The sequence below is a fragment of the Mesocricetus auratus genome, unplaced genomic scaffold (assembly GCF_017639785.1).
Source record: "Mesocricetus auratus isolate SY011 unplaced genomic scaffold, BCM_Maur_2.0 Super-Scaffold_100007, whole genome shotgun sequence".
Taxonomy (NCBI): domain Eukaryota; kingdom Metazoa; phylum Chordata; class Mammalia; order Rodentia; family Cricetidae; genus Mesocricetus; species Mesocricetus auratus.
The window spans coordinates 85,387,888-85,415,358 of NW_024429191.1; the positions used below are offsets into that span (position 1 = coordinate 85,387,888).

A 27,471-nucleotide genomic window follows, 5' to 3' on the forward strand; every position below is an offset into this window, starting at 1 on the left:
GTGTAACACCACATCTGGTTTTTTTTAATGTGGCTGCTGGGGACCTGAACTTGGGTCCACATCCTTGCACAACAGGCACTTTTACCAACTGAGCCGCCTTCCCAGCCTTTGGGTGCAAAGCTCTTAGTCTGAAGAAATGATCAAGGTGGTGATTCCCCCAAACCCTAATTTCTCGGGCTGCTTATGGTCTACCATGAGCTGAAATAATCACCATGGTGGTAAACTGTCAAATGGGCGGGGCAACATCGAACAAGAAAACAGCCCGTGTTCCGGAACCCTCAAGAGAGGGACCACGTACCGAATACAGACCCCATGTACTTAAAAAAAAGTAGGCACCGCAACCTCTGCGCTCTAGAGTTGAGAGGCTGGAGAGAGGCCCTGACCCTCTGCCCTGCATGCCCACAGCTTTCAAACCATGCTGGAGACACCATTTTCCTAACCATGGGAGGGCTTTGTGGAGTGATTCACCGATAAAATGGACCTTGCTTTTCTTTCCCTTGCTGAATGGAAGCCGTGTAGACTGGCTTTTCTCGGGATAGAGGCTAAGGACTCAAAGGCATTGTTAGCAGGTCAACAACTAGTTGATTCTCGCAGCTGGAATTCCTGGGGAAAGCAAAGTCTGAGGGTGAGAGGCATGGGGCTGCCAAGCAAGCCACATAGCCCTCAGACAAAGCTGCCACCAGGGGGAGGGTCGCTGAAGGCCAACAGCTCAAAACACCTTGGGGGGGGGGCTTTGTCCGATACTGGCTGTAATCAGCTGGCTCCTCCTGGTCCCACATTCCGCCTGGGATTCCATTCAAAGGGCCTCTGCCTCCTGCAGGTACATCCTCACCTGAACCTCTCCTCCAACGTTCATGCGTAGCTGGGAGTGCTGTGTTACAGATTCTAGACAAGAGGGGTAATTAGCAAGCAGGCAGCTGAGCTGGACAAAGGTTGCCAAGTCAAGTTTTGCTTTACCCTTGGCTGTTTGTGGAAACGAGCCAGGCCAGGAGTGGGTCTGCTTCTTCAGGAGGAACAAAGGAGTCACGTCAAACTTTCGTGCAAAGTCAGACACTGTCAAGGTGTATGACACGGGTGAAGGAAGCGGGACCCACATAGGCCTGGCTCCCAAACCAACTTCCTGTACAGCCTGGGTATGTCCTCCAGGAGTCCTGCTTCACATACTGATTTGTCTGGTTAGCATTTCTCCCTTTCTAGTTTAGGAGAATGTCCCCTCTCCTGCTCAGCCTCTCCTTTCCCCTGTGACCATTGTCACCATGTACAGAGACATCAAGGGCCCAGAAAGAGCCTTCAGACTGTGTCCCACATAGAACCAGAGGCGGAGTTGAAAGGGCCAAAGATATACAATTCAGGCTGTATTTTCTGTAATTGAAGAAGGCTGACTTGGTGTGTGTGTGTGTGTGTGTGTGTGTGTGTGTGTGTGTATGTGTGTGTATATGTGTGTGTGTGTGTGTGTGTGTGCAGGCATGCATGTATGCATACGTGTGTGTTGGGATGGACAAATACCAAAATGAGGAAAGGAGTGTGTGGTGGCCTATTTCATTTTTCTTTTCCTAAATCTGTGTTTAGGTCTTTGTTCAAGTGTATATTCTGTTCTTACTCACGCCATAGTCCCTACATTTTCTCACTTCTCCCACCTCCCATTAGTACCCTTAGGAAGGCTGACTTTGGTGTTCATTTCATGTACACAAACATGATTTCGTCTGTCTACATAAAACCTAGGAACTATGAATGAGAGACAGCATGTGATACTGACACTTGTCTTTTTGAAACCAGCCTTAATTTGCTTAATAAAATTGTCGCAGGTTGCATCCATTTTCCTACAAATGAAATAATGTCACTCTTTAAGGCTGGGGAAAAAATGCCACCTTGCTTGTACAGTGCACTCTGTCTCTTTCTCTGCTGTTGGACACTGAAGTTGGTTTCCTAACTTAGCTGTTGAGAACAGTGCAGCAAACACTGTCGTGCAAACAGCTCCATGGTGCGTTAACCTGGAGCCCTTCGGGTAAACACCCAGAAGTGACACAGATGGGTCATATGGAAGATGTCCTTTTAGCTTTCTGAGGTGTCCCCAGCTGACTTTCCATAGTGGCTTTACTAGGTTCCATTCCCACCTGCAAAGTTTCTGTTGTCCCAGCATCTGTTATTTATTTTCCTGATACTGCTATTCTGACTGGGATAAGATAAACTCTCAAATGCAGTTTTCATTTGCATTTCCCTGGTATGGGGAAATTGAACATGTTTATTTCCTATTTACTGGCCATTTGTTTTCCATCTTTTGAGAACTGTCTGCTTTTCTCATTAGCCTGCTTATTGACTCATTTGATTTTGCATTGTTTAGTTCTTGCAATTTGTTGTATCTTTTATATATTAATCCTTTGTCAGATGTACACTGAGAAAAGATTTCCTCCCGTTCTGTGGGCTGTCTTCACTCTGCTGTGCGGAAGCCTTTACATAGCGATTATCAACTTGTTTGGATTACGAGACACCTAGCTCATCAACAGTGCTCACCTCTGGGTGTGTCTGAGCATTCCCAGGGAAGACCCATGGGGAAACACAGAAAGCCAGCTGAGCGCCGGCATTCCCAGTTCTCTGTGTCTGAGCCCCCAAATGGACCAAGTCCTCTCACTGCCCTACCTTCCCCTCCCAGCATGGATGACACTCTTCTGAACTGTCAGATAAAAGGTCTGCAACTTTCTTCTTGTAGGGTACTTTTTGTCAGATATTTGTTCACAATGATGAGAAAAGTCACTAAAGTCCTACCTCAGGCTTCAGACACCCTCCCAGACCCTTAAGCATTCCCACACAAGGCACTTGCTGTTCAAATTCATCTGAAAATCACTGGCCCACAAGCCTTGCCTGCCTCCTGGAGGCAGAGGTCTTGGAGTCTCCAATTTGGTTGCCACATCCTTCAGATGATGCTGCCTGGCACTAATGGTTATCTCTTTCTTTCTATGATAATTCTCATAGCAACAAAATGCTGGGGCTAACAGCAACCTCAGAGTTCATGTGGTTCTGGTGTCTTGCTACAATTTTGCAGATGAGGACCGGGAAACGAAGGTTACGCAATGGGACCAAGGCTCACAGTCAGGCAAACTCTTTGAGGGTGACACTCAGCGTACTCTGCACCTGCTCCTCTCCTGCAGGATGCTTCCGAGTTTGAAAGCGATTCGCCCGCATGTTCCTATGTCTTCTCCATGCGCACGGGAAAGCAAGTGAAACCCAGGACGAGACTTTCTTTGGTGTGGCTGGAGTCCCACTGTGGTTATAGTTATGCAACGAATGAGTCGGGGCCCAAAGGGTTAAAGTGCCCATGAACACATCAGTCTGTTGGACCAAAGGATTTCACATGATTAAGTGAAATCCTGTTGATAGAGTTACAAGGGGGTGAGGAGAAAGCTCAGCTTGTAAAAGGCTTGCTGTGCAAGCATGATGATGTGAGTTCCAGCCCCAGATCCCACGAGAAAAAGCCAGGTACACTGTGATTACACGTGTCTTGTTTGTAATCCCAGGACTGGGGAGTCTGAGACAGGAGGATCCCTCCCTGGGGCTTGCAGGCCAGTCAGCTCAGTCTACTTGACGAGCCCCAGGCTGGTGAAAGATGCATCTCAAAAAATAAGGTGGACCTCACTTGAGGAATGACACCTGGCACTATCTCTTGCTGCACACATACCTGCCCATGTGGGCAAGAACACACAGACACACACATACACAAAAATGGATGGATTAATGACCTTGGATATTTACTCAACAGTACTTAGTGGTGTTTTGGGAGTCATAACCGTTTATCTGACCCCCAAATCAATGCCACAATTGCTAGTATTTAGGCATATTACTGGTCTGCCTTTGGAGTTCTGACAAGATACGCCCTCAGCTGCTGCCACTAAGAGCACCACCTGCGCCTGTTCACTTTTAAAAGGGCCCTGTGGACCTCCCATCCCTCTCTCTTTCTCTCCCTCTCTCTGCCTCTCTTTCCTCTTTTCCACTGCTCTTCTCCCTGGAGGCCAGTCTTTTCTCTCCCTTTCTCCCTTTCTCCAATCCTTTCCCCTTAATAACGCTACCCCCCCATTGAACTCTGCTGCATGGTGTGTTTCTCTCTTGAGCCACTTTTCAAAATTACAACACTACTTAAAGTAGGACACTTCCATTGTCACTCAGGCATAGCCTCCTGTACACTTGCTCATAGAATATTAGTCATCTAAAGTATGTAGATGATCTTCTTTAAATATATACGACATCCTCCAGGATCCAGAAATTCTGGGGTTTAAAGCCCCTGTGATTTGGGGGGCTATGAGGGTTGAAATAGGTTTAGGGTTATCCCAAGTAGTTGGGTATTAGGAAGTGAGGAGTATGGACAGAGCTTTTGAGCTTTGAGTTCCCCCTCCCCCACTGCTACACATGTAGTGTTCTTTCTGCTCTTTGGGTGGCTGGTTGCTCTCCCACAACTAATCACTCAGATGATCTGTGAAGTGACAGCAGCAACATATACCAGGGAAATACATTCCCACGCACCCTGCACTTCAGCCATCTTATACAAGCACCACTGGGAAGAGTTTCACAAGCACAGGGCTCTTGTGTGGCTATATCCCTGCTGGCCGTGCAGTGAAACAGGCATGCCTGATGCAGCCCCTGCCTCCAGCGGGTCTGGGCTGATGAAATGTCACTTCCTTCAGGTAACCCTCAGAACCAGCACCCTCACCTTGAAAACTTTTACAAGAAGTTTGCTTTCTTCTGTTCTTTCTTCATTATTCTAGGGGGGGAAGAATGCCTGTCCAGGCTTGAAAGGGGACCCTGACTGTCTTTAATTAACCACAAACCTTGCATTGATTACAAAGGAGCATGGGAATTAGAAAGGCCCTGTGGGGGTGCTGTGCTGCAGAGCTCCCTGCAGCTGGCTGCAGCCCACTCTATTTAAACCGGGATATTTTAGAAACCACCCAGGAGCTAAAGAACTTATCTTCTGTGTTTTTTTTCCCTTCCTTTCTGGAAATCTGTATCTTTCCAAGTGGAAATGCCTAGAAGCTGAAATGAACACAGCCTGATGCTTCCTTGCCAGTCTGGTGCCGATAAGCAGAGCGTGAACACACGTTAATTGGAGGAGCCTTTACGAAGCACGGGGAAGGGGGTTTTAATGGGGGCAGCACAGTTAGGGCTGGAGAGGACCCGAAGACAGAGTCTGCTCTCCGAGCTTTTGGTTGGACTACACTGAAGAGGATACAAATCAACAGATCAATAATCTCTGCATTTATTCTGGAACATTCCATTGTTGAATCTAATGATTTCTAAACACTGTTCACGTTTTCTTTGGACCATTCATCTGTTGTTTATTTCTTCCTTTATCTCCACCCCTTACAGTCACCCCCCCATCAAATGGTTTAAAAGGGAGTATCAGTGGAAATGATTAGAAAGACAGTGTTTGCAAGCTTCTAAGAGAGGCCTTGCTTGGGCAGTGTGTTGGCTTTCTAGAAGATCAAGTTCCTGGCAATAATTTCATGGTAATTAATCTTGTGCTTAAATGATAATCCTATAATTAGAAGCAATTAAAATCCCGCACAAGGATGGCCTGCTCCATCAATGTCAGTGTCTGTGTGTAATCTTGAAAAAGGCCCCAAATATAATTTGTGTCTCACCTCCCAGGGATGCATTCAAAGTTAACTTCCAAGTGTCAGGGAGTCAACCCAAGGCAAAGGGGATGATGACTGAGCCCCTTATAAATAACCTGGGGGCCGGAGATCATTTGAGAGAGGAAGGCAGAAGCCATGTCACTTGTCTGTGGAACCAGGGTACTTTCAGACAAAGACAAGTCCTGCATTAAGGGAGTGACACTGGCAGCCCTTTGCCCCTCGCCGGAATCTTGCTGCCTCCCACGGGCACCCTGTGACTAAGCACCCAGCACGGAAAGCTATGTTCAACTCACGGCAAAGAGAACCAGCGTGAATAACAACCCGTGGGAGGGCACACCGCTAGTTAGCGCACAGTTGACATTTGGCTGTACCACCGTTAAGTCAGGGCGAGGCACCCGAATCAGGATGTAAATAATGACGACTCTCTTCTGAGGATGCAACTCTTCTGTGGGCTGGTATACACATCTCTCAAGGGTTCCAAAAGTCATGCAGCTTCACGAGTTAGGCTAAAACAGGGCATCCTAACTTAATCCAGATGGGGAACTAAAATGGGGGGTGAGGAGTCTCTTGGGTTCAGGATATTAGGAACAAGGTTTAAGCCTGAATACAATTGTGTCTGCTGTGCCACCACCACCATCTTCAGTCTCAGTAAGCATACACTAAGTACTGACTTGAGGATCCAGTTGGTAACGGGAGGTGAGACTCTCTCTCTCTGACTTCCAAGGGCTTTTAATGATCTGGTAGACGGAAACTGACCTGTATTTCATTGCAAACAACAGGGAGGGCACGTGCAGAAAGCCACCTACTTTAGACAAGCCACGGCAAGGAGGAAACACCGTGGACGGGGTCAGTGGTAGCAATGAGAGGGCAAACTGCAGGCTGCTGGGGGGGGGGTTGCACGGAGCTAGAACACCGGGTATGCCTAGCCAGGGGAGGTAGAGGATACAGATCCACTGCAACCACGCCAGATGTGACCCCGGAAGCACCCGCATTTGACTGGCCAACATGCAAGAGTACTTCCAGCACACACATGCTGCTGCCTGTATTTTAGCTTGGAGGCAGGCTGTTTTCTTTTGCATAAGACTGTGCCGGCTTATTAGGCATGGCGAACTTGAGGGAGGTGGTGGCTAGTCTAAGAACGTGAGAGCAGGAGGACTCGCTGAGGAAAAGAACCAGGGCAGTGAGAAGCCATCCTGGTGAGGTGAGGAAGGGTGTATGCAGCCAGCTCCCCTGGTCAGCATGTCCCAAAGGGCAGTCTGTTCCCACATTCTCATGTCCGTTTTAATTCTTCAGCCAGATACCCCACTGCCATTTTTATTCCAAGTCATTACTGAAACCCTGGTAAATGGGGGCGGTGGGGGAAATGATGACAAACACGCCACAGTGGTGCTAAGAGCACGGCTATAATTACGGGAACCTCAGAACCATTTCCGAGTAGTGTCGGCTATTAACTCCAGGAGAGAAATGAGAATCTGCAAACACTTCAGCAACAGCATGCCTGCGTCTACCCTGAAGAGGCAGCTGTGAATTAGCACATGATCTTTCCTGGTCATCCATGTAAGAGGGTGCGGAGGACATCCTGGGACACCTGAAGTGGACTATCCTCCATGCAGTAGCAGCGTGACCTGGGCCAGGCCTGGAGCTCTCAAATTTCAGTTACACAATGGTGATGGGATGACAACTTTTTTTTTTAACTGAGTCAGGACCTGGTACATGGTGGGTGTTGAATCAATGTTGGCTTCTCTTCTCACTCCACCTGGACAGTCAACACCAGCAACGGCAATGTCTTTAGTTGGCCCTTAATACTCCCTTTCTCTGCATCTGCTACTTGTATCTGACAGGCCGGCTACCCATCAGCACCCACGCTTCCAAGAGTCCACCCACAGAGAGACCAACGGAAAACGGGGCACCCTTGAGCACTGCCACCACTACTTTCTGAGAAGCAGAGTAGTGCCCTTCCCACATGGACTTCTTATCATCCTTACTTCCTGATCAATAAATGATAGAACCCTGTTACTATGCAGCATCTATAGATGATAGAATCCTGTTACTGTGCAAGGTTGCATAGAAAAGTAATGTAACCACTGCACGCAGAAGTGGTGACTGCTGATGGGCAGGCAGGACGTCTAGACACGTGTACTAGGGAAAGTAAGTACATTTGCTCACGAGTAGCTGCTGCTTGTTACAATAAGGACTTTTCCTCTGGCAGCTTTTCAGTCCAATTGAGTATAGTCCATTCTTCATAGAGGAAAGAGTCATAAAGCTGTCACTGTCATCTTTAAAGAGAGAAGACTTCTTGAAAATGTGGGACACAGATCAGCACTGATCTGGTGGCCTCGGTGGAGCCAAAGGACTCCCAGTGCATGGAGACCGAAACCCAAGGAGAGGTTAGACTATAACCATCCCCCGCAGCCACCCTCCAAGCCTTTGATGTCGGTTGAGGGAGACATCTAGATGTGTTTCTGTCAACACTGAGCTCTCACTACTCATTACACACAATACACAAGCCCAAATAGGTCTCCTTTAGCTGGCTAAGCTTGTCTTTTTTCTTTTCTACTCAGGCTATTGGGAAAATCGGCACACAGTTCCAGGACATAGGACACAGGTGGCTTCCAAACGCTGGGTATCTCTATCCATGGAAGGAAGCAGGATGCTGTAGTCTGGCAGGGTACCTGATGACAAATCCCATACAGCCAGCCCCAGGTGGCTCTGAGAAACATTCGGTGACTTGCTACGTTATCTGAGGCAAAGGGTCACATAACAAGTGTCACAAACAGGGCTTCAGGGCCTCGGGCTTGCTTCTTCTGCTTGTTTTCCACTGGAAGGAAGGGCACTGGGGGCTGTGGGCAGAGTCATAAGCTCAGTGGAGCGCATGAACCATGACAGGGAAGCTGCACTGCCTGGGCGATCAGATGCTGCTGAACCCCAGGGCTTCCTTCCAGCCAACAGCGCTCCCTATAGAGGACACTTAGTAGCCAGTTGGCTAGAACAAGGCTCCAGACAAACATAATGCAACCTGGCCTTTTGGAAATCTGTGCTTGGTTTGAGAAATCTGAACCAATTTCTAACAGTGAAGTTGCAAGGGCAGTACAATGAATAGCTACGTGCCCTTCATTTACAGCCACTAATTATCATTAACACCATTCTATTTCACGCGCCTTTGTCTACTCAGTGTTCTCTCTTCTATTTATGTTTAAGTGCAGTGTGTGTGTGTGTGTGTGTGTGTGTGTGTGTGTGTGTGTGTTGTTTTTATTGAACCACTTGGATACTACATATGTCAGAAAAATGATCACTAAGGTACACAACTCCCTTCATAACTACTCATCACCATTACAATTCATCAAAAACTTCACACTAATACAAAAACATTGCCACACATTCCCTCAATGCCCTTTGCAGCTATTTAGAATTTTGCTTTGGATCCAGGATCCAATGGAGCAGTACAGATTGCGCTTGGGGGCGGGGCATGTCCCATTAGCCTCTTTTAATCAAGAACAGTCAGTCCCCTTGACTGTCTTTGTTTTTCATGAAACTGGCAGATTTTGAAAGGCCCAGGTCAGTTTTCATGCAGAATATCTCAGCATCTGAATTCATTCACTTTCATTTCCCCTGACAGAAATGATAAGACCTGGTCAGAACCTTGATGGGTGACACTGTGCATTTCCTGGGGCATCCTACCAGGAAGCACATCTTTCCAATGTGTGCCATTTGTAGGGAGGCTGAGTGCTGTGAGCTGAATGTTGTCTCCATCTTCCCTTGAATTCATACATGGAAACTCCAATCCCAGTGTGGTGACACTGGAAAGTAATGAGGAGATGAGGGTGGAGCCCTGGTGGTGGGCCTGGAGCCTTATGAAGAGTGAGAGAGCATGCTTGCTCTTTGTCATGTAGAGGCACATGGCCATCTGGAAACCCGGATGAGGGACTGACCAGATACCAGACTCCAGTGCTTTGATCTTGGACTTGTTCCAAAGCGTTGAGAAATAGATGTCTACTATACAGGCTACCCAGGTGACACCATTCTGTTATGGCATTTCTTACCAAGTCCTTGAATTTGCCCACTTGAGTAGGACATGTATCTAGCTGCTACTGAAACTCCACAGCAAAACATTTACAAACCACAATATTCTGGCTGTGTATCCTGAACTGGGACCTCAAAAACACTGCAGTCACATTTTGACCTTCATTCAGGTTTGCTCTTCATGGAGGTTTTGGCATAAACCTTTGAAATTCTGCTGTAAGTTTGGAGACAGGAGAAGGGCACATGCGCACTGATACCTTGGGAGCCAGGGTCCTGTTGAGGGTGCAGGGAGTAGGAATACAAGCTGTGGGGAGGCAGCAGCAGGCCCAGAGCAGGAAGCAATAGGTGGGGTCATTAAAACAGCCCTCACCTCACCTTTTTACTGAAAGGAGTATGCCCCAGGAGAACTGAACACCCCCGCACCCAGATCCTGGATTTTAAGTACTACTTCTTACTTTGGAACAAGCAAACACAATACAACAGCAGCAGCAGCAACAGCAAAACAACCTTCCTTGAAGAAATGACTGAGCTACCAGGTGAGCTTTTGTATTCCAAAAAGAAAGGAAGTACCCAAGAGAAATAACTCGTAGGGGGATTACATCAAAAAGACATTGGAGTCGGTTAGAAAAGGCTCCTACTGTCCAAACTTGGGACAATCTGAGCATTAAAAAAAAAGACAGTGAAAACTGACTTGTGAGCCCAAGCCAACAGCCCAGTATGATACAGAAAGAAGTAAATGGAAGCCATTCATTCAGAAGATCAGCAAGTGATAGAGATGAGGGATTACAGAATTAGAACATGACCATTTTCTAGCCATCAACTCTGCTTGGTGGAAGAGAGTTAAATTTCAAGTATTTAAACATCTAGTATTGAGCATACAAGAAAGATGCTTTTGGAGTGGAAGGGGTTTACTGATGACACTCCAATCAGGAAACCAAATGCAACATCACTAGCAATGGATGAAATAGTCAGGTTGCAACTGAGGGTAAGTGGCTCCTGGCTGGCATCCCTACTCCATGCCAACCTAAAGGACATGATTCCCCAGCTGGTGCCATCTGTGTTCCCAATCTGGCTCCAAATCCCACATGCAAGACTTTGTTTAACAGAGATGACCCCCCAGCTAACAGCTTTGCCCTTAAACAAAGCTTCCTTCAAGTTTTCCCTGCTGGCATCCCATTGGCTATTCCTACAATTGCCTGCCCTCAGCAAAGGAACCAGTAAACTACAGGCTATTCCTGTGCTCTGTCACAGGCGCAGATGGCAAGTCCATGGTTACTGTGAACACTGGGTGAGAAGACATGTGCTCTGTGTGTTCAACACATAACTGCCTGCAACTAAAGGCTCCCTGTGTAAAGAAGAAAAAAATGAACCCAAAGCCTCCGCTATATGTCTCCTAAGGACTGTGATGGTCATATCCCTAATCCTTCGACAATGGAAAGAAATGCTCATCCCCACTCTCCACTTCCCTTTTGAAACCCTCTATGACACTGTGTTTCTTGGACACATTCTACATCTCTGCCCAGCGAGCCATCATTCCTGTCCTCCTGGCTCTTCTGTCACTCCCTATATGAAGCTCCCACTTTGTTTCACTTCAGTTTCCTTGGAGATTAAAAACCATCTTGGAGGGGATGTCATTAGCACACAGGATGTTCAAAGAGGAGGGGAGACTTTCCATCCTGCAAGAAAGCTCATTAAGTTCTGAAAGCAGACAATCCAAAGGTGTAAGGAAGTCCCTGAAACTGACCAGACTCACTAGGCCTGTCTCTCCTCCAGCATATAGAAACAGTAAGGACACTCTCAGACTAGCCAAAATGCCTGAAAGAGTCTCAGATCAACTACTGCTTGGAAAAAGATACTCTCCAATTTGGGGAGTTAAGTCTAACCGTAACCCTTACCCTAACTTGTAGGATGTATTGTATAGTGAGCTCCAGGCTTATAGCTTTGATGATGTAGATGTTTTTGAGCCATTTCTTTTCCCATAGGTAACCCCTCACTCATATTTCTTTAAGTATACCCCAATAAAACTCATTGATCCATCAAGTTGGACTTCAATGGTATCTATACTTTGGTCTATTGTTGGTTCCCTATGTGGGGTGAATAAATGTTCGCTCACACAACACACCTGCAGCTTTCTTGAACAGTCAAGGCATCTTCCTGCAAGCTCCCACTGCTCCTCAAGGGACCTAGTGTGCCCTGTCATTCCTTTCAGGTTGAACTCCCTCATAGACATCACATGCCCCATGATGCGCTCCCCAATGTAACCATCTGAGTTGTCCCTGTTGGGACACTATGGTGGAATGCTGTTCTCTAGGCATGAAATGGACATTACCATCTTGTATCGGAGCAGTTGTGATTATCTGCAAGAGACCCTCATGAGAGCAAACCTATTAGTGTTCCTATATAGAAAAAGTGGGGGTAGGGTCACAGGGCCCTCATCTGAGATTATAACCACTCCCTCTCTTTTGCACTCCCCTTTGCATGCAAACTGATCATCTGATCTTAAATCCAGGACTTCAAAAAAATTACACTGGCCAAATGCGCCTGGTATCTGGAGGTACTATGGGAGGAAAGTTAGCTGAAGTAGGGATTTACTCTTTTCAGCCTTTAGAAGCTTCCAATTGTACTGAGGTGAGACATCTTTGTGGCCCAGAACTTTAGGGTCACCCACACTTCTGCAAGTAAGCCTGATAAACTCATTGGTCCACCAAGATGGACTTGGTTAGCACGGCTCTTTTGGTCTGTCATTGGTGCTCTGTCTGGGATGGACAGACGTGGCCTACAACCCTCCAGGAAAAGTCCCATGATAGATGCTAAGAGAACTGGGGTAGTACAGGGAGCTAAGCCTCCTTGCTTCGATTATGTACTAAATATACTACGAGGAGGCGGAAAAGCATGTAGAGGGAATGCTGTTTGAATCATACAACATGGTGACCCGTCCAGTACCCAGGAAGGAGAGACCCTGGCTTTGAACAGTGAGCTTCTTAAAGTCCAAGAGGAAGTTCAGAAAGGGAGGTCCACATGTTGCTAGGAGCCACAGACCAGGAGAGAGGTATCCTGTTGCCTGCCCCATGAGGACTCAGGTTGGCACGTCAATCTCCACGCTACATTAACAAACCAAAATACGTGAGAAAATTACACTCTTCCTCAGAATAATATGTCTGTGGGAGAGACTTGTTCCTGAAACAGCTAGGAAGCAGGTGGTATTTCTCCCTCATTTACTTACAACATTAAACTGAAAATTGCTTCTCACGAGGAATTTCTTTTATTATTCCATATCAAATTTTAAAAAATGACACAAGAGTATAGGAACCCTTTTAAAATCTCTGGGTATGGGTGGGGGGCACTGTTCTAGTACCATCCAGCACCGTTGCCCAGAGGCAACAATATAAAAATATATCAATGAAGACAAGGTCATTCCCATAAATGCTGCATCAGTTTAGAAACTGAACTCACCTCTGATTTCAAAAGGGTGATTTCCATCCAGAAGTAGAGCTCCCACTGGGAGCTCCTAAGTTACTTTGGAAATTATTTTCAACCTGAACAATTCCACATAGGTGAAATGGGGACTAAGCTAATCTAGCAATTAACACCACTGCTGGGGGGGTTTCAGTTTAAATGCATTTTCTAAGAAATTACTTGCATTTGGACCCTAAGCTCTACTTGCTGTGGCTTATTGCCCATATTTGTGTGCTCATTAAAGCCATGCTAATTCTCACATCCTGTTGAGCCCCTCCCTGCGAGTGCCCTTCTCTACCTTTCAAATGCTCACAGCAGCCTCTTTCATAGGGTCTTTTCTTTCCCAGTCCCCTCCACATTCTGAGCCCTTTGCTGCAGTGTGCTATTTTGGAGTCACATAATTTGGCAGTTAATGACACTTGGATTTGGCCTGCTCTTTAATACCTCCACGTGGTACCCCTTTCTCCCCTGGTTTTAAGTCCCATGTTTGGATTTTCAAGAGTGTCCTGGAGTGCTGAATGCAAGTTTGGAAAATATTTTGTGGGTTTATCGTTTGTTCCAAAAGAGACTGCATTCAGTAAGAGAAACTCAGGGGTGCTCAGAGCCCAGGCGTTGAAAGGAAGAGCTGGGGTCTGGCCAACTCCATTACCTTCCTCTCTGTGGCTTAGGGCAGTTTCCTTCTCTCCTCTTCATACCCTGACTCACCCTGAAGATGAGGGCAAGAACGGTTACCTCCTTGAGGAGAGCACCTGAGGAGTCAACAAGACAACCGACATAGCGTGCACAGCGCAAAGAAAGGCTTGTTACGTCCTGGGCACCACAGAAGGGGTATGTGCTGTTTTCAACAGATTTCCCCAGGGCAAACTCTTGCCTGAACCATGCAGCAAGGAGAGGTTGGGAGAGGTTCATGGTAGGGCTGAGTATCCATCCCTAGAAAGACTGCTTTGCTTGGCATTCTTCACAATACTTCAGAATGCCAAAAATTGTGAGTTGGATGTCTTCTCTTTGAGTGTCCAGTAACTCTAACTGGATGTAGTAGCACACACCTGCATACCCACACTTAGGAGGCAAAAGCAGGAAGATAGTTGGAGGCCAACCTGGACTACAAGTGAAATCTTGTCTCAAAAAACAAACAAAAAACCCAAGATGGTAGGATGTGCTTGCTTAGTATGTGCATGGTTCTAGGTTTACTCCCCAATACTGCCAAAATAATAAAACCCATTTTCAAGATATTATTACTAATTAGTTATTTCCTTGAGCTTTACTTTCTGAATTTAGGGTCAGATTCCCTTTACATAAATAACTGAATTTTAATTTACTTTGTTTTGGTTTTCCAGAGTCACAAATTTTCAGCAAGTGATCTCCCAGTAAGGTATATCCAGTGACTATCTTAGAAATAGATTCCCATTCTTATTGGTACTATTAAAGCATTTACAGTCAAACTTCCCATTTTCAGGAACAAGCTACTTCATTTCCTTGTGCCTCAATTTCATCACCTATAGATTGAGGATCATAATGTAAACTTACAGGTTTAAGTTAGACACAGAAAATACTTAGAAATTAGCTTTTCAGCCGGGCGGTGGTGGCGCACGCCTTTAATCCCAGCACTCGGGAGGTAGAGGCAGGCGGATCTCTGTGAGTTCGAGGCCAGGCTGGACTGACAGCCTCCAAAACAATACAGACAAACCCTGTCTTGTAAAACAAAACAAAACAAAAAGCTTTTCTAGCCTTTTGAAAAAGTTGCATAGAAACTTCTAAAATACAAACATACATAAAAGAAGTTTTAATGGAGTTAAATGCGGGTATAAAACTTCAAACTCCAAACCATATGCTACCAAGTAAGACTTATAGCATCTCTTTTTGAGTTATTAGTCTTATAACCCTGCCCAAACCTTACAAGCTTTTCCTATGTTCTTGCCTATCCTCCATAATTTGGTGGTACAAGACTCTATTGCTGAAGGCAACATACACCCAAGTCATAGAACATGGAGAAATCTAGCTGGTACTCAATTGGAACTTTCACTCCTACTATCAAGTGTGCATAGTGCTGGAAGGTACTATGTATGTAACTAGAGGAGAAAAGTAATTGCCAGTCTCAACCAGCTGTGAACACTGCAAAATACAATAACCTGCTAGGTAAGAAGATATACCTACCAGTGCAATAGTGGAACAAATGTTAAGGGAGTAACCAACTATTTTAATTTATTCATTTTTTATTGGATTTAAGACCTACTCTGTGGGATGAAACCCATACCCAACACTGTCAATGAGACTAAGAATATGAGACTATATAGGTTTGAGGACATATAGTAGAAAACTTACTACTATTATTCCATACATAGCAATACAATGACTCCTGATGACATACTGCTATACTTATAGATCGGTGTTCAAACCTCACTAGAGAAGATTTCTCTTGCAGTGGATGGCAGTTGACACAGAAACTCACAGCTCTTGGCCCCACTTCTTCCTTAGGTAGAGTGACCACTTTGGTGGCAGTATTGACCCCATAGAAGGGAGGTCTAGGTAAAAAAAAAACTATGTCTTAAAAATACCCTCCATGGCCGGGCGGTGGTGGCACACGCCTTTAATCCCAGCATTCGGGAGGCAGAGGCAAGCAGATCTCTGTGAGTTCGAGGCTGGGCTGGACCGATGGCCTCCAAAACAATACAGAGAAACTCTGCCTCGTAAAAAACAAAAACAAAAAAAAAATACCCTCCATGGAGACATCCAGAATAACACCTCAAAATTCTTTAACTTGTTTGCATTCCGACTTGAGAGGACAGTTCTTGGAAGAAAATATGCTTACTTTTCAAAGAAAGAAGGAAAGAAAGAAAGAAAGAAAGAAAGAAGGAAGGGAGGAAGGAAGGAAGAGCTAAAATCAACCAACCAACCAACCAGCCAGCCAAACAAACAAACAAACAAACCCCTCTCCAAACTCTTGAAGATATTTCCCCAAGTAAGCTTTCTCTGAAATATTTCCACTTCCTTCTTTTCTTACACAGATAGATCTCTCCTTTGTCTTTTTATCACATATTCTGATGTTTATAAATAAACATTATTAAAGTCAATCTTTCCAACACTTAAGATAGCTTAAAAGCTATAAATACAAATGGAAATATAAAACCCCTCCCGATAAAATGATGAGCAGAGGTGAATGAACTTAAAGCCACTCCACCAGGGAGCCCCAGGAGCAACGACACAGACTGATCTGAGAGCTAACTCATAAACTGACACGGAGGGTTGGGGTTTAGCTCAGTGGCAAATCACTTCACTAGCGAACACAAGGCCCTGGATTCAGTCCCCAGGATGGCACAGAGAGGCTGGGACATGTTGAAGACATGGGATAGATTCTAGGTCACCAAAATACTGGATAACTTTGCTGAGTGTGTTGATGCACTAAAAGTGGGCTGGGAAAAAACAGGAGAAAATTCAGACTGTGACAGGGCCCATACAGGTACAGGGAGGACTGTTACATACCATGGATAAGAAATACCCACCGTGGCTGGGCCATTGGTGTGGAAGCATTTGGCATGACAATTAGAGGCTGAGGGTTTAGAGGCAAATGTACTAATTCTGCAATGCTGTAAGCTCTCCAACTCCTTGTTCCTTGTCTGGAAAGTGCGGTTAATAATGCAGTGTAGAGGGGAGTAAATATCTTATATGAAGTGCTCAACATCATAATTGACACAAAGGAAGCATATGCAAGACACTCAGTGGCAGCCGGGCAGTGGTGGCGCCCGCCTTTAATCCCAGCACTCGGGAGGCAGAGGCAGGCGGATCTCTGTGAGTTCGAGGCCAGGCTCGACCGACAGCCTCCAAAACAATACAGAGAAACCCTGCCCTGTCTCGTAAAACCAAAAAAAAAAAAAAAAAAAAAAAAAGACACTCAGTGGCTGTGCTATTCCTGAGATGGGTTTTTTTACGTCATAACAACCCAAGGCCACTAAGCATCTAGATCTCCCACCTCTCTGTCTTCCTTGGCCCAGTTTTGGTCTTACCAATAGCATTTTGACCCATTGGCTGTCCTGTCCCATGCACGGTGGAAAGAAAATGGTGACCATGCTGTCAGGACTCCCCAGGTCTGCTGGTTGGTTTAAGACTTTGCATGACATTTGAGCATTTGGAGATCCTTGTGTACAGAGCATCCTCATAGGACGTATTAATTAGTGGTAAATGCTTTGAGAGCTTAGAGTCACCCTGCTTTGCCATCAGCTTGACCCTCGCTCAACAATGATTCTCCTGGACAATGTCTTACCCGTGACATGGAGCTTTTCATCAGTGACCTCGGCCTTCAGATAGATCCGCCCCCTCTTCTCTGTGTGGTCCATTCCGCAGAGGCTAGGGACGTTGATCACGCACTGCTTGTGAACATTCATGTCGCAGGCTGTGAATCAAAAAAGGCAAGGGGTGAGGTTGGCCATATGGGCTTACATCACTGCCTTCATGGTTTGGTGTCTAGGAAGAAGTGGGAATGATGCTTCCCCTAACGTGATATCTTGCTATAATGTTTCTGGTGACACGAACTTCCTGTGAGTGACAATACCCTTAAAATATCCATCTCACATTTATTCAGTCTTTACCACAGCCAAAGAACCCATGTTGTTCTTCTGCGACTGCTTCAAATTAGTTGCCAAAATCTACACAGGCGAATGCATACAGAGCTCAGACTAACTACTTAATGGTTTATGTACACATAGGTATGCAACATGCAAATTTATAACAGAGGATACTTTTTTATTTCTTTATTCAGGGAATCACTTCTGCCTTTCTGAGCTGGCCACCAAGGAAGTGGCAATCTGCGGGCTGAGTGTAGGGAATACCTAAAAACTTTCTTTCCCTCAAGTAACTTGGTTTTTTTGAGAAGGTGTAGGTATGTTTCCTTGGGGGGAAAAAGGAACTTATGTTTGATATTTTAAACCTGTCTTCAAATATTTAAATATTAATCCAAGTAAAACAAATACACGCCTGGCATAAGCCATTCCTTACACTGACATTATGTAGGCGAGACAGGGGGAGGATATGAAAAAGATCAGTCCTATTTCTGTGAACCAAAGAAACCCTGAGAAGGATCCCCAGGGCTGACTACAAACACGAGGCTGTGTAGGTGTGCTGGCTCCGCCCTCCTGGTACCTTGGGCTTCCTAGAATCCTCACCCACTCTCCTAGGGATGTTAGCAAGATTAACCTGCAATATTCAAGGCAGGGTCTGACTACCCCTTTCCATCCTGGTGCTTAATCCCAACATGGCAACATAGCGTTTTTTTGAGGGTGGGGGAGAGTCATAAGTAAGACGTATTTGCTGTAATTAAACACGGAAACCTGGACAATGACACAGCAAGAGAAGAAGAGCCAGTGACTGCACAGATGTGGGTTCCCTTAGGCGTCTGTTCCCAAGGCTCCCTGCTCAAGATGCTGCAAAGGCCTCACTTAGCCATCCTGATGCCATCAGCTCATTCTCCTCCTACCAGGAGGGACCCTGGATACCCCAAAGTACAAGAAAAAAAGAGAAAAACAAAACAAACAAACAAAAAAAGCAACCAACAAAAGTAATGACTTTCAAAATCGTTCAGTGATGGAGTCCATGTTTTCCAAATGAAATCTAAAGCAGAATCCTAATATGTAAAACCAGATGGATACTATTGTATAAAATTTATTTTTAAGTTCAGCTTACTTATTACAAAGACATTCAAGGGTATAAAGGACAAGGACATAAAACCCTAGGACAGATGGTTTGGGAGGCTAATTAGTATCTGCCATGGTAGAAATGCCTCCCCCAAAATTCCTGTGCTGAGAATTTCACCCACAAAATTCATAATAATGGCAATTGTAGTGGAACCCTTGGGAGGTAGATATTAGTGTATGAGGTCATGAGCACGACAGAGAGGGAGTCCTGGGTGGTATTATGGCTTTAGAAGCAGAAGAGAGGTCTCAGCTAGCATCTTAGCTTTCCATGAGAGGCCCCCCACCATCATGTCCTATACTACAGGGCCTATACTACATACAAGCTGGTGCTTTGTCCTTGGATGCCTCAGCCTCCAGAATTCTGAGACTAAATGAACCTCTGTTCTTTATAAAGTGTCTCATTTCAGATTTTTTTGTTACAGCAGCAGAAAATGGGCCAGAAACTGTCTGAGGCAATTCATCTGTGTCTACAGTGTATTAAAATGACACAGCACCCAGGATCCTTGCTCCATCCAGAAGAGAATATGCACGTGGGAACAGGAAGGAAGAGCGCACTTCCTCTCCCAGCAGATTCCTCAGTGGAGTCCATATGGTGGGGAGGAACTTGACGGCAAGTTCTACCTCTCGAGTGGGGCTGGCGATATAAACTTCTCAGTCTGTCTAACTCTGTCAAGGTTGACATGTATGTAACACATATGAGTGTTCATGTTTGCTCCATGTTTTTTTTAACACTTATTAATTGTGCTGCTGTGTGTGTGTGTGTGTGTGTGTGTGTAGGTCAGAGGACAATCTGTAGGAATCTGGTCTTTCCTTCCATCATGTAGATTCCAGAGATTGATGCCAGGTTGTCAAGCTTGGTTGCAAGCATCTTCACCCACTGGACCATCTCTCTAGCCCTGCTCCAAGTTTTAAAATAGCTAAAAATACATTTACAAACATACTTAGGATTACCATTTTTAGAAACACTGAAAATGATGTGTTTGTAATCTGAGTGTTTCTTGAAGCACAGAAGCTGCTAGCCCAGATGACAAGGCCATTAGCCTGCACAGCTGGATAACCTGAACAGCCCCCGGGCTCTGAGAGACTTTCCACGGTTCTAATGCTCATATATCCTAACTTATGTAAAACACCGTGTTTACTTCATGCAGGATACAAAGCTTTGTGGTCAACCTAGTCTTTAGGAATAAGTGTTTTCCTAACACTTATCAGTAACAAGGGCTTAGTAGCTGCCTTTTCATGTCCTAAAGTATACATTTTTATTCAAGCACCCACACAGGTAAATTCGTCACTTATCAATAACAAGGGCTTAGTAGCTGCCTTCTTACATCCTAAAGTATACATTTTTATTCAAGCACCCACACAGGTAAATTCGTCACTCGAGAATTAGCAAAACAGGAAGTTTCCGAGGCTACTTTTCTTGCCCTTTGGTATTGAATAAGGATGCACAGGACTGAGGGGGAGGAGGGAAACAGCCTCCCGCCCTCCGTGCCAGCGGACCTCTGCGATGTCATGCATAACTAGACATGCTATAGATTCCATCCATTTGTCAACGGGCAGGGTGAGTGAGCTCAGGATGCTCCCCTGGTTTTCATGCTCACTTTAGCTTCAGTTTTAGCTTCAGGAGAAGCCTGCTGGATTTTTCCACAGTCCACCCACTAATTAGAGACATAGGAAGATAATGACTATGGTTGCTTAGCTTATTTTGAAGCCAACCAAATGTGGAATCTGGAGGTGGGGGAGTCTTCTGTGGGGTTTGAATAGCCTGCATTTTACAGGGATTGAAGATTTCTACCACACAGACACACAGATATAGACAGACACACACACACACACACTGAAAAAGTCACAGTACCCACTAACTTCATTTATAAACCAAATAACTTTGGGGGTGCTCATAATTAGACAAGAAGTAGCTTTTAATAAACAGAACCTGGAGAAGAGAGCAAGGCATCATTCTTTGGGCCTGGCCTTTATCTGAACCTATTCTGTCTGTCGGTAAGCTGCTGCTGAGAAGTTTCTAAAACCTTGGCACTTAGCACACTCAGGAATGAGTTGCAGATCCTGGCCATCTACTGGAAAAGAAAACTTACTTACTGTCACATTTCATCCCCTGGTGGATAAGTCCATATAGCAGGGACCCACAGTGGTCACAGAAGGTAGGGCTTCCGTAAGTGTGGATTTTGAACTTGTGCTTGCTCCTGGGGTCCTGGAGGGAGAAGAAGAACATCCATTTCAGGTATGAAAGGGCTGTATCTTTGGTTAAGTCAAGCTCATGTCTATTTTCATTGCAAAGCTTGGCTAGTTCTAGACTGTGTATGCTGCCTAGAGTCAGAGGAGTGTGCTTGGTGTGTGTGTATATGTATGTGTGTGTGTCTTTTTGACATATCACATTTTAATATAGCAGATACTCATGTTCCCTCACTTTAAAGCATATAATTTGTACATAGCCAGTGACAAGGTTTCCATGACTTGAAGCTTACTATTATCAAGGTATAGAAGGGGTCATGCTCAGTGCTTCAAACCATTCCTGTCCCTGTCCCCCCAATACCTAGCAAAGCTATATAGTGTCTGGTATCCTTGTGGAACTGAGCTAAAGGACCTGGGATCTAGATCCTTGGGGAGACCTCTTGTCTTCCAGAATCCTGATAGACCGTGGAATCAGATATACTCTGTGATTGACAGGACCTCTTGATTGTGTACTATTTCCAAAGATTCTGTGCATTTATCTGGGGGCAATGTCAGGGGCTAGACGAAAACCAGAAACCAACTGGGGGAGCCCTTCCCTAAGCATAGTGGCAGGCTCATGACTCTCTCTAGCAGACTGGACAGTGCCAGGGTGCAGTCAGAAAGCTGTTCTGGGTTCCCGTTCTTCAACTCACAGGCAGAACAATAGAAATTATACACAGCAAGCCATGGAAGTCAAGGGCCTGGGTTCTAGAGTCTCTGGCTGAATCTTCACATGTCTCAGAAGCGTGGATAAATGGCTTGCTCTTCCTGCATGTATGTGTGTGTGTGTGTGTGTGTGCGCACACGCACACATGCATGTGTGCATGTGCCTGTATATGCCACCTTGCATGTGTGAAGGTCAGAGGACGACTTCTGGAGTTGGTTCTCTCCATTACTATGTTTGATCACTATGGGATCAAACTCGTGTAGTCAGTGATACAAGCAAGCATCTTACCCACCAAGCCATCTCTCTGGCTCAAGATTGGTAATACTTTTGAAGCCACCCACTATATGGCCTTCTATAAAGTCCCTTCTTGGGTTATAAAATATCTCATGTCCTTGCAGGAGTACTTTCCCCTAGCTGGCAATGGCTTCAGACACTGGAACAGCTGATCAGTTTCTCTGATGTCTGAGGCATGGGGCAGTGTGCTGCAGGATCAGGCTAGCATCAGCACCAATTAGCTGGACCCGTGTTGACAGGGAAGGTTGTGTTCTACAACGTGGAGGGCAAAGAAGATGTTGGGGAAAAGAAAACAGCCAGGTGCCCTGCAGAAATGTGGCATCAACAATTGACAGCAAATCGAGAGTGGCGGCTCACTCCAAACCCTCTGAAGGATGCACAGGGCAGTCAGCCCTGGGGTGGCTGTCCTGCCAGCTGCCTGTCACACAGAGTTTTGTCGACACGGCACGTGGGCAATGGGCCCCACTTTCAGGAAAACCTAACTCTTATTCATCTGACACCCATATGGCATCTCCAGGTTCTAACTGCTGGGGGATGGTGAAAGAGAGGAAGCCATTACTTCCACCTGCTATATGTACATCTCTGGAGAGCCACCAAGCCCCAGAGTCCTTCATATTCATGTACATGTGTGGCCCTGGATCCTGCTTATGAGTCATGATGGCCACAAGTGCTCATGCTAACTCCAGTAGCACATGAGCTCATGCAAACAGTTTGCAACCTGATAAGAGCTGGACAAACATAGAAAGCTGTCACCGCATTAGCCATGGAAGTAAACTTCACGAAGCCCAGGGTTTCTCTAAAATACTTCAGTGGGGTGGGCTACAGTGGATGCCTCCTGAGAGTGGGGTGACTCCAGCCTTCAGGGGTGGTCAGGATGGAGGCTTCCTGAACTCTGTGTCTGGCCCTCCCAAGAAGTTCCTTGGCAATCACCACACGTGGTAAGTTTGAAACTGCTTGGTGGTCTGCGTTACCCCATGCACGGCCCCTACTTAAAAGGTCAGGATGATGCCATTGCCTGAACAGAAGAAGAGGGAGGTGTGAGCACAGAAACTCATCCAGAATGATGAATCTCACCAGCTCGGACAGGAGAAAATCCCTTGTTACCTAAACGGGACTCACTATGCTTTACAGAAAGCCACTGGAGCAGAAACTCTCTAAGGCTGTCTGTATTTCTACCACGGCCACTGACGGGCAATGCACATGTCTTTTCTGGGTCTGTTTCCTCATCTGGATCCTGGACCACTGGGGGTGGGACTAGCATTTTAAATGAGATTTTACAGAACCCTGAGCTTGCCAGCAGGTGCCTAGAGCCACCCAGGGTAGAGAAAGAAGAGAGCAAAGGAGGGGAGGAGAGGGTACTGCTCAAATTAAAGTTGGAAACAACTGTACTAGATGGTCTCTTCAATACTGTCTTGATACTTAGGAAAAGAAAACACCAACAAAACCCTTTTTTATTTTGAAACCATTTAAGACTCACAAGAATTTGCAAAACTAGTACAGCCTGTTCCTGTATGCTCTTCACCCAGCTCTCTCCAGGAGAACATCTTACATAACCATAGCACGTTAGCAGAGCAGGGACGCCGCTGCCGCCAAGCTACCAGCTGACGGCAGGCGTCCTGGGGTCTCCAGACTTTCTGTGCATAAATAGAACAAGAGGACTTTCATTGTACGATGTATGAATTAAATATACTGTGTACAGGATGGGAACACAGTCCTGTTTGCTAAGCAAATATCACGAACCTGGTTAGAACAACAGCCAAGGGACATCTGCTGCCTGTCCATGAGATTCCCTAATTGCTAGATCTCACATGAAGGAGTTAGGGAGGGTAACTCCAAAGATCCACTTAAAAGTAGGAGTGGAAAATTTCTCTGCAAGTAAAGGAAACACACACTGTGTCTCAACCTCTGTGACCAGTGCTTTGGAACAAAGTCATCCCGAGTCTCTGGCTGACTGAGGGCTCAGCCCAGTGTGTGGCCAGCCTGGGTCTTGGGGAGATTGAAAGGCACTGGGTTTCCAGGTGGAGAAACACCTGCTACAGAGAGCACAGACGCCTGAGTGTGCTCCTGCCTAAGCATTGCAGGTCCTTGGGTCCTGAGCAGCTTTGGGACTCTCTGTCACACCCATAAGCCCCGGCACCTTCATCTTCTAGGAGCTCCCAATGTAGTTCACCTATGCCTTTTATTGTGATGGCTTCCACTGGCGAGAGCCACCAGGATTCTACCTGTTGCAACTGATACAGGGGTAGCAAGAAAGACCACTGTTAACTTTCAGAGGACACACACACACACACACACACACACACACACACACACACACACACACACTCCAACCTCAAAAAGAGGAAAAAGAGCTCCAAACTGACATTGTCAAATTAGCAACTATGACAGAACCAAGACAGAGTACTAAGTTTTAAGCGTAAAGTTAATCTCTGAGCTCTCTGGGAAGCAAGGAGAAAAGGCAAAGTAAACAGAGGAGGTTTCAGCCGGGTGGTGGTGGCGCACGCCTTTAATCCCAGCACTCGGGAGGCAGAGGCAGGCGGATCTTTGTGCGTTCGAGGCCAGGCTGGACCGATAGCCTCCGAAACAATACAGAGAAACCCTGTCTCGTAAAAACCAAAAAAAAAAAAAAAAAAAAAAAAAAAACAGAGGAGGTTTCTCTGTGATTGTAAATATACCTGAGTCCAAACCTCAGCCCAGCTCTCCTGCAGAATCATTTTGTCTGCTGCACGGTGCATCTTCACCTAACACATAGCAAAGCAACCGCATCTTAACAGAAATGCACTCTCACCATGCTCTGCTCGAAGGTTCTGCAGAAGTGGGTCTCGATCTTCCTAATGCTGTGACCATTTAATACAGTTCCTCTCTAACCATAAAATTACTTTCATTGCTGTTTCATAACTATAATTTTGCCACTGTTATGAATTGCAATGTATTTGATATGCAGGATACCTGATATGTGACCCCTGTGAAAGGGTCATTTGAGCCCCCCAAGGGGTTTTGACTCACAGATTGAGGACTGCTGTTCTAAAGAAAATCACCCCTCAGGTAAGGTGTGGAAAACTTGGCCCCAGCACACAGAGAAGGGTGTGTTATAGAGTAAAATCCCCTATGACCAGGTTAGTAGTCCTTTCCCTTTAGTGAAACATGTGTAAATGTTCCTTTTACCTTCTTGGGCAGCCTCTGCTTGAATGGAGTATAAAATCTGCTGTCTTGTATCACATATTACACTATAATAAATTAGGCAAATGCTCGACTCAGGAGTGGCTGCACTGAAAACAGAGACTTTGAGTACACTGCTTCACATCAGCAAAAATAAAATCTCACTCACAAATCTAGATCTGGATTTCTTTCCTAAAAAAAAAAACCTGACCAATGTGTGTGTGTGTGTGTGTGTGAATCTTATTTATTAGTTCTAAAATATAGTAATTCAATCAGCTTTCCCTGGAAAGCCTTCTCAACATCCCTTTCAAGATGTTTCTAAGACACCCTCCTCCTTCTCCATCATCATCATCATCATCATCATCATCATCATCATCATCATCATCATCATCATCGTCTCATCACCATCATCTCCCGAAATCAGTTAAAAACAAGCTCTTAGTTCTGTCACCACAGATTTTGATGCTGGCAGAGCTTTGGACTTCCTAGATTCTTCCTTGTGGAACTCTGTGTCTGTACTGAAGGTAGCGTGCTCTAGGCGACTTTGCCATCTCAGTCTTCAAGAAAGGAAAGTGGTCCAAGTATGGGCAGAGTAAAGTCTCTGGAGGAAAGGATGTTCCCTGAGCTGCAGGAGGCAGGCAGCTGTTAAGGATGGAGATGAGGATGGCCTATGTGAGCAGACATTTCACCTGCCCTTCTCATCTGATGAGTAAGGAAGGCAAGCTTTTGGCTGAGGTGTGTGTGTGTGTGTGTGTGTGTGTGTGTGTGTGTGTGTGTCTGTATGTGTGATTCCATCCTGAATTTTCTATCCATATTGAATTTCTCCCACATGTCCTGGAGGTTTCTCAGAGAACCCAAATGCCTGTCCTTGAAGGCCTCAGGGTCAGGCTTTCTGAGTTCCTGGGCAAGGCTGTTTTTAATCCCATGGAGCTCTGGGGCGTGACTTCCTTGTGCAGCTCCTCCAAGCTGCTTCCTCTAAATACCAAGGAAAATTCCCTGCTCTCACCATCTGATGCATTCTCATGAATCATCCTTGGAAGCCAGGCTTGGGTCTAAATGTCACCCGCATGCTCACTACAAAAGCTACACCGAATACCCTGCTCCAAGGGTAAAGTTGGCATCTTTACTGTGATCTGAAATTTCTTAACAAGCTGGGGTTTTTTTCTTTTTTAACTCCATGAGACAAATAAAACAAAACAAAAAACCCAAAACCAAAAATCTTATTAAAATTTTTGTTTGTTAACAAAAGGGTCAGGCATTAACAAAGCCGTGGTTATTACTGTAATCATTACATGCTATCTCTCCTATAAGAAAGGCTCCAATTCTCAGCTGTTCTCAGGGGTTGGATACCTGTCCATAGGGACTTTAGAATGTACAATGCTGGCTAGGGGTATAGCTCAGTGGTAAAGTTCTTGTCCCCAGCACTCCAGGAGGATCAGAAGTTCAAGACCGACCTCACCTATATGGCAAATTTGAGACCAGCCTGGGATACATGAAACTCAGTTGTAAAAAAACTAAACTAAACTAAACAAAACCAAAACTTTGTCTTTGACCAGGCTGTTCTTGATGTAGATGCTGCCTCTTTATGAAAGAACTCCTGTGTCTGGTGTCAGGAATTCATTTTGGTTTTGTAAAGTGACCTCATTTTATTTTGATGAATAACAGTCATCTTCTTTAGAATAAGTTAAAAATTATTTTTATATTTAGTCTTATGTTTATGAGTATTTTGTCTACATGTATGTATGTGTACTACATGCATTCCTGGTGCCTGTGGACACCAGAAGAGGGCATTGGATTTCCCAGAACTGCAATTATTGATGGTTGTGAACCATCATGCGGGTGCTGGGAACTAATGGGAACTGAACCCAGGTTCTCTGCAAGAGCAGTAAGTGCTCTTAACCACCGAGTCTTCTCTCTAGCCCCAAATGCGAGTCATCTTCATAGCTGGGCTGACTTGTCAAACCAAGCTTCATTAGTAGGCTTCTTAAGATTCTTTGCCCAGACAAGCAAGATGCTATCATCAAACTTGTATCCACCAAGTCTTTAAAGTCCATATACCCGCCCCCAGCAAGGCAGCTAACTACTAAATAAATTGCAATATACTTACAGTATTTAATACTATGCAACAGTTAGAAAAAATTAGCTAGCTCTTTCTGTAGCAGCATGGACTAAGCACCAAGAACTACTGTCTGACAAAAAGAGAGAGCATCAGAGTCAAACATAGGCCAGCATGACATTTATGTCAAAATCAGAAACATAAACATGACCCTTCCTCCAGAGAACAATGGCACGGCTTTTCTCAAGATAGATTAGTAAGTGAAATGCCTCCAGGAAGTGTGGG

General features: G+C 45.4%; 1 protein-coding gene across 2 annotated transcripts in view; it reads right to left on the reverse strand.

The window, feature by feature from the left end:
- Positions 1-27,471, reverse strand: part of Prkca (protein kinase C alpha) — a 380,485-nt gene that overhangs the window by 99,195 nt on the left and 253,819 nt on the right. For both annotated transcript variants that reach the window (XM_005069988.4, XM_040749986.1), the window contains exons 4-5: positions 20,879-20,990; positions 17,359-17,487 (exon numbers count right to left, since the gene is read on the reverse strand). In XM_005069988.4, the coding sequence (XP_005070045.1) occupies positions 17,359-17,487; positions 20,879-20,990 (241 nt within the window). The remainder of the gene's footprint in view (positions 1-17,358; positions 17,488-20,878; positions 20,991-27,471) is intronic.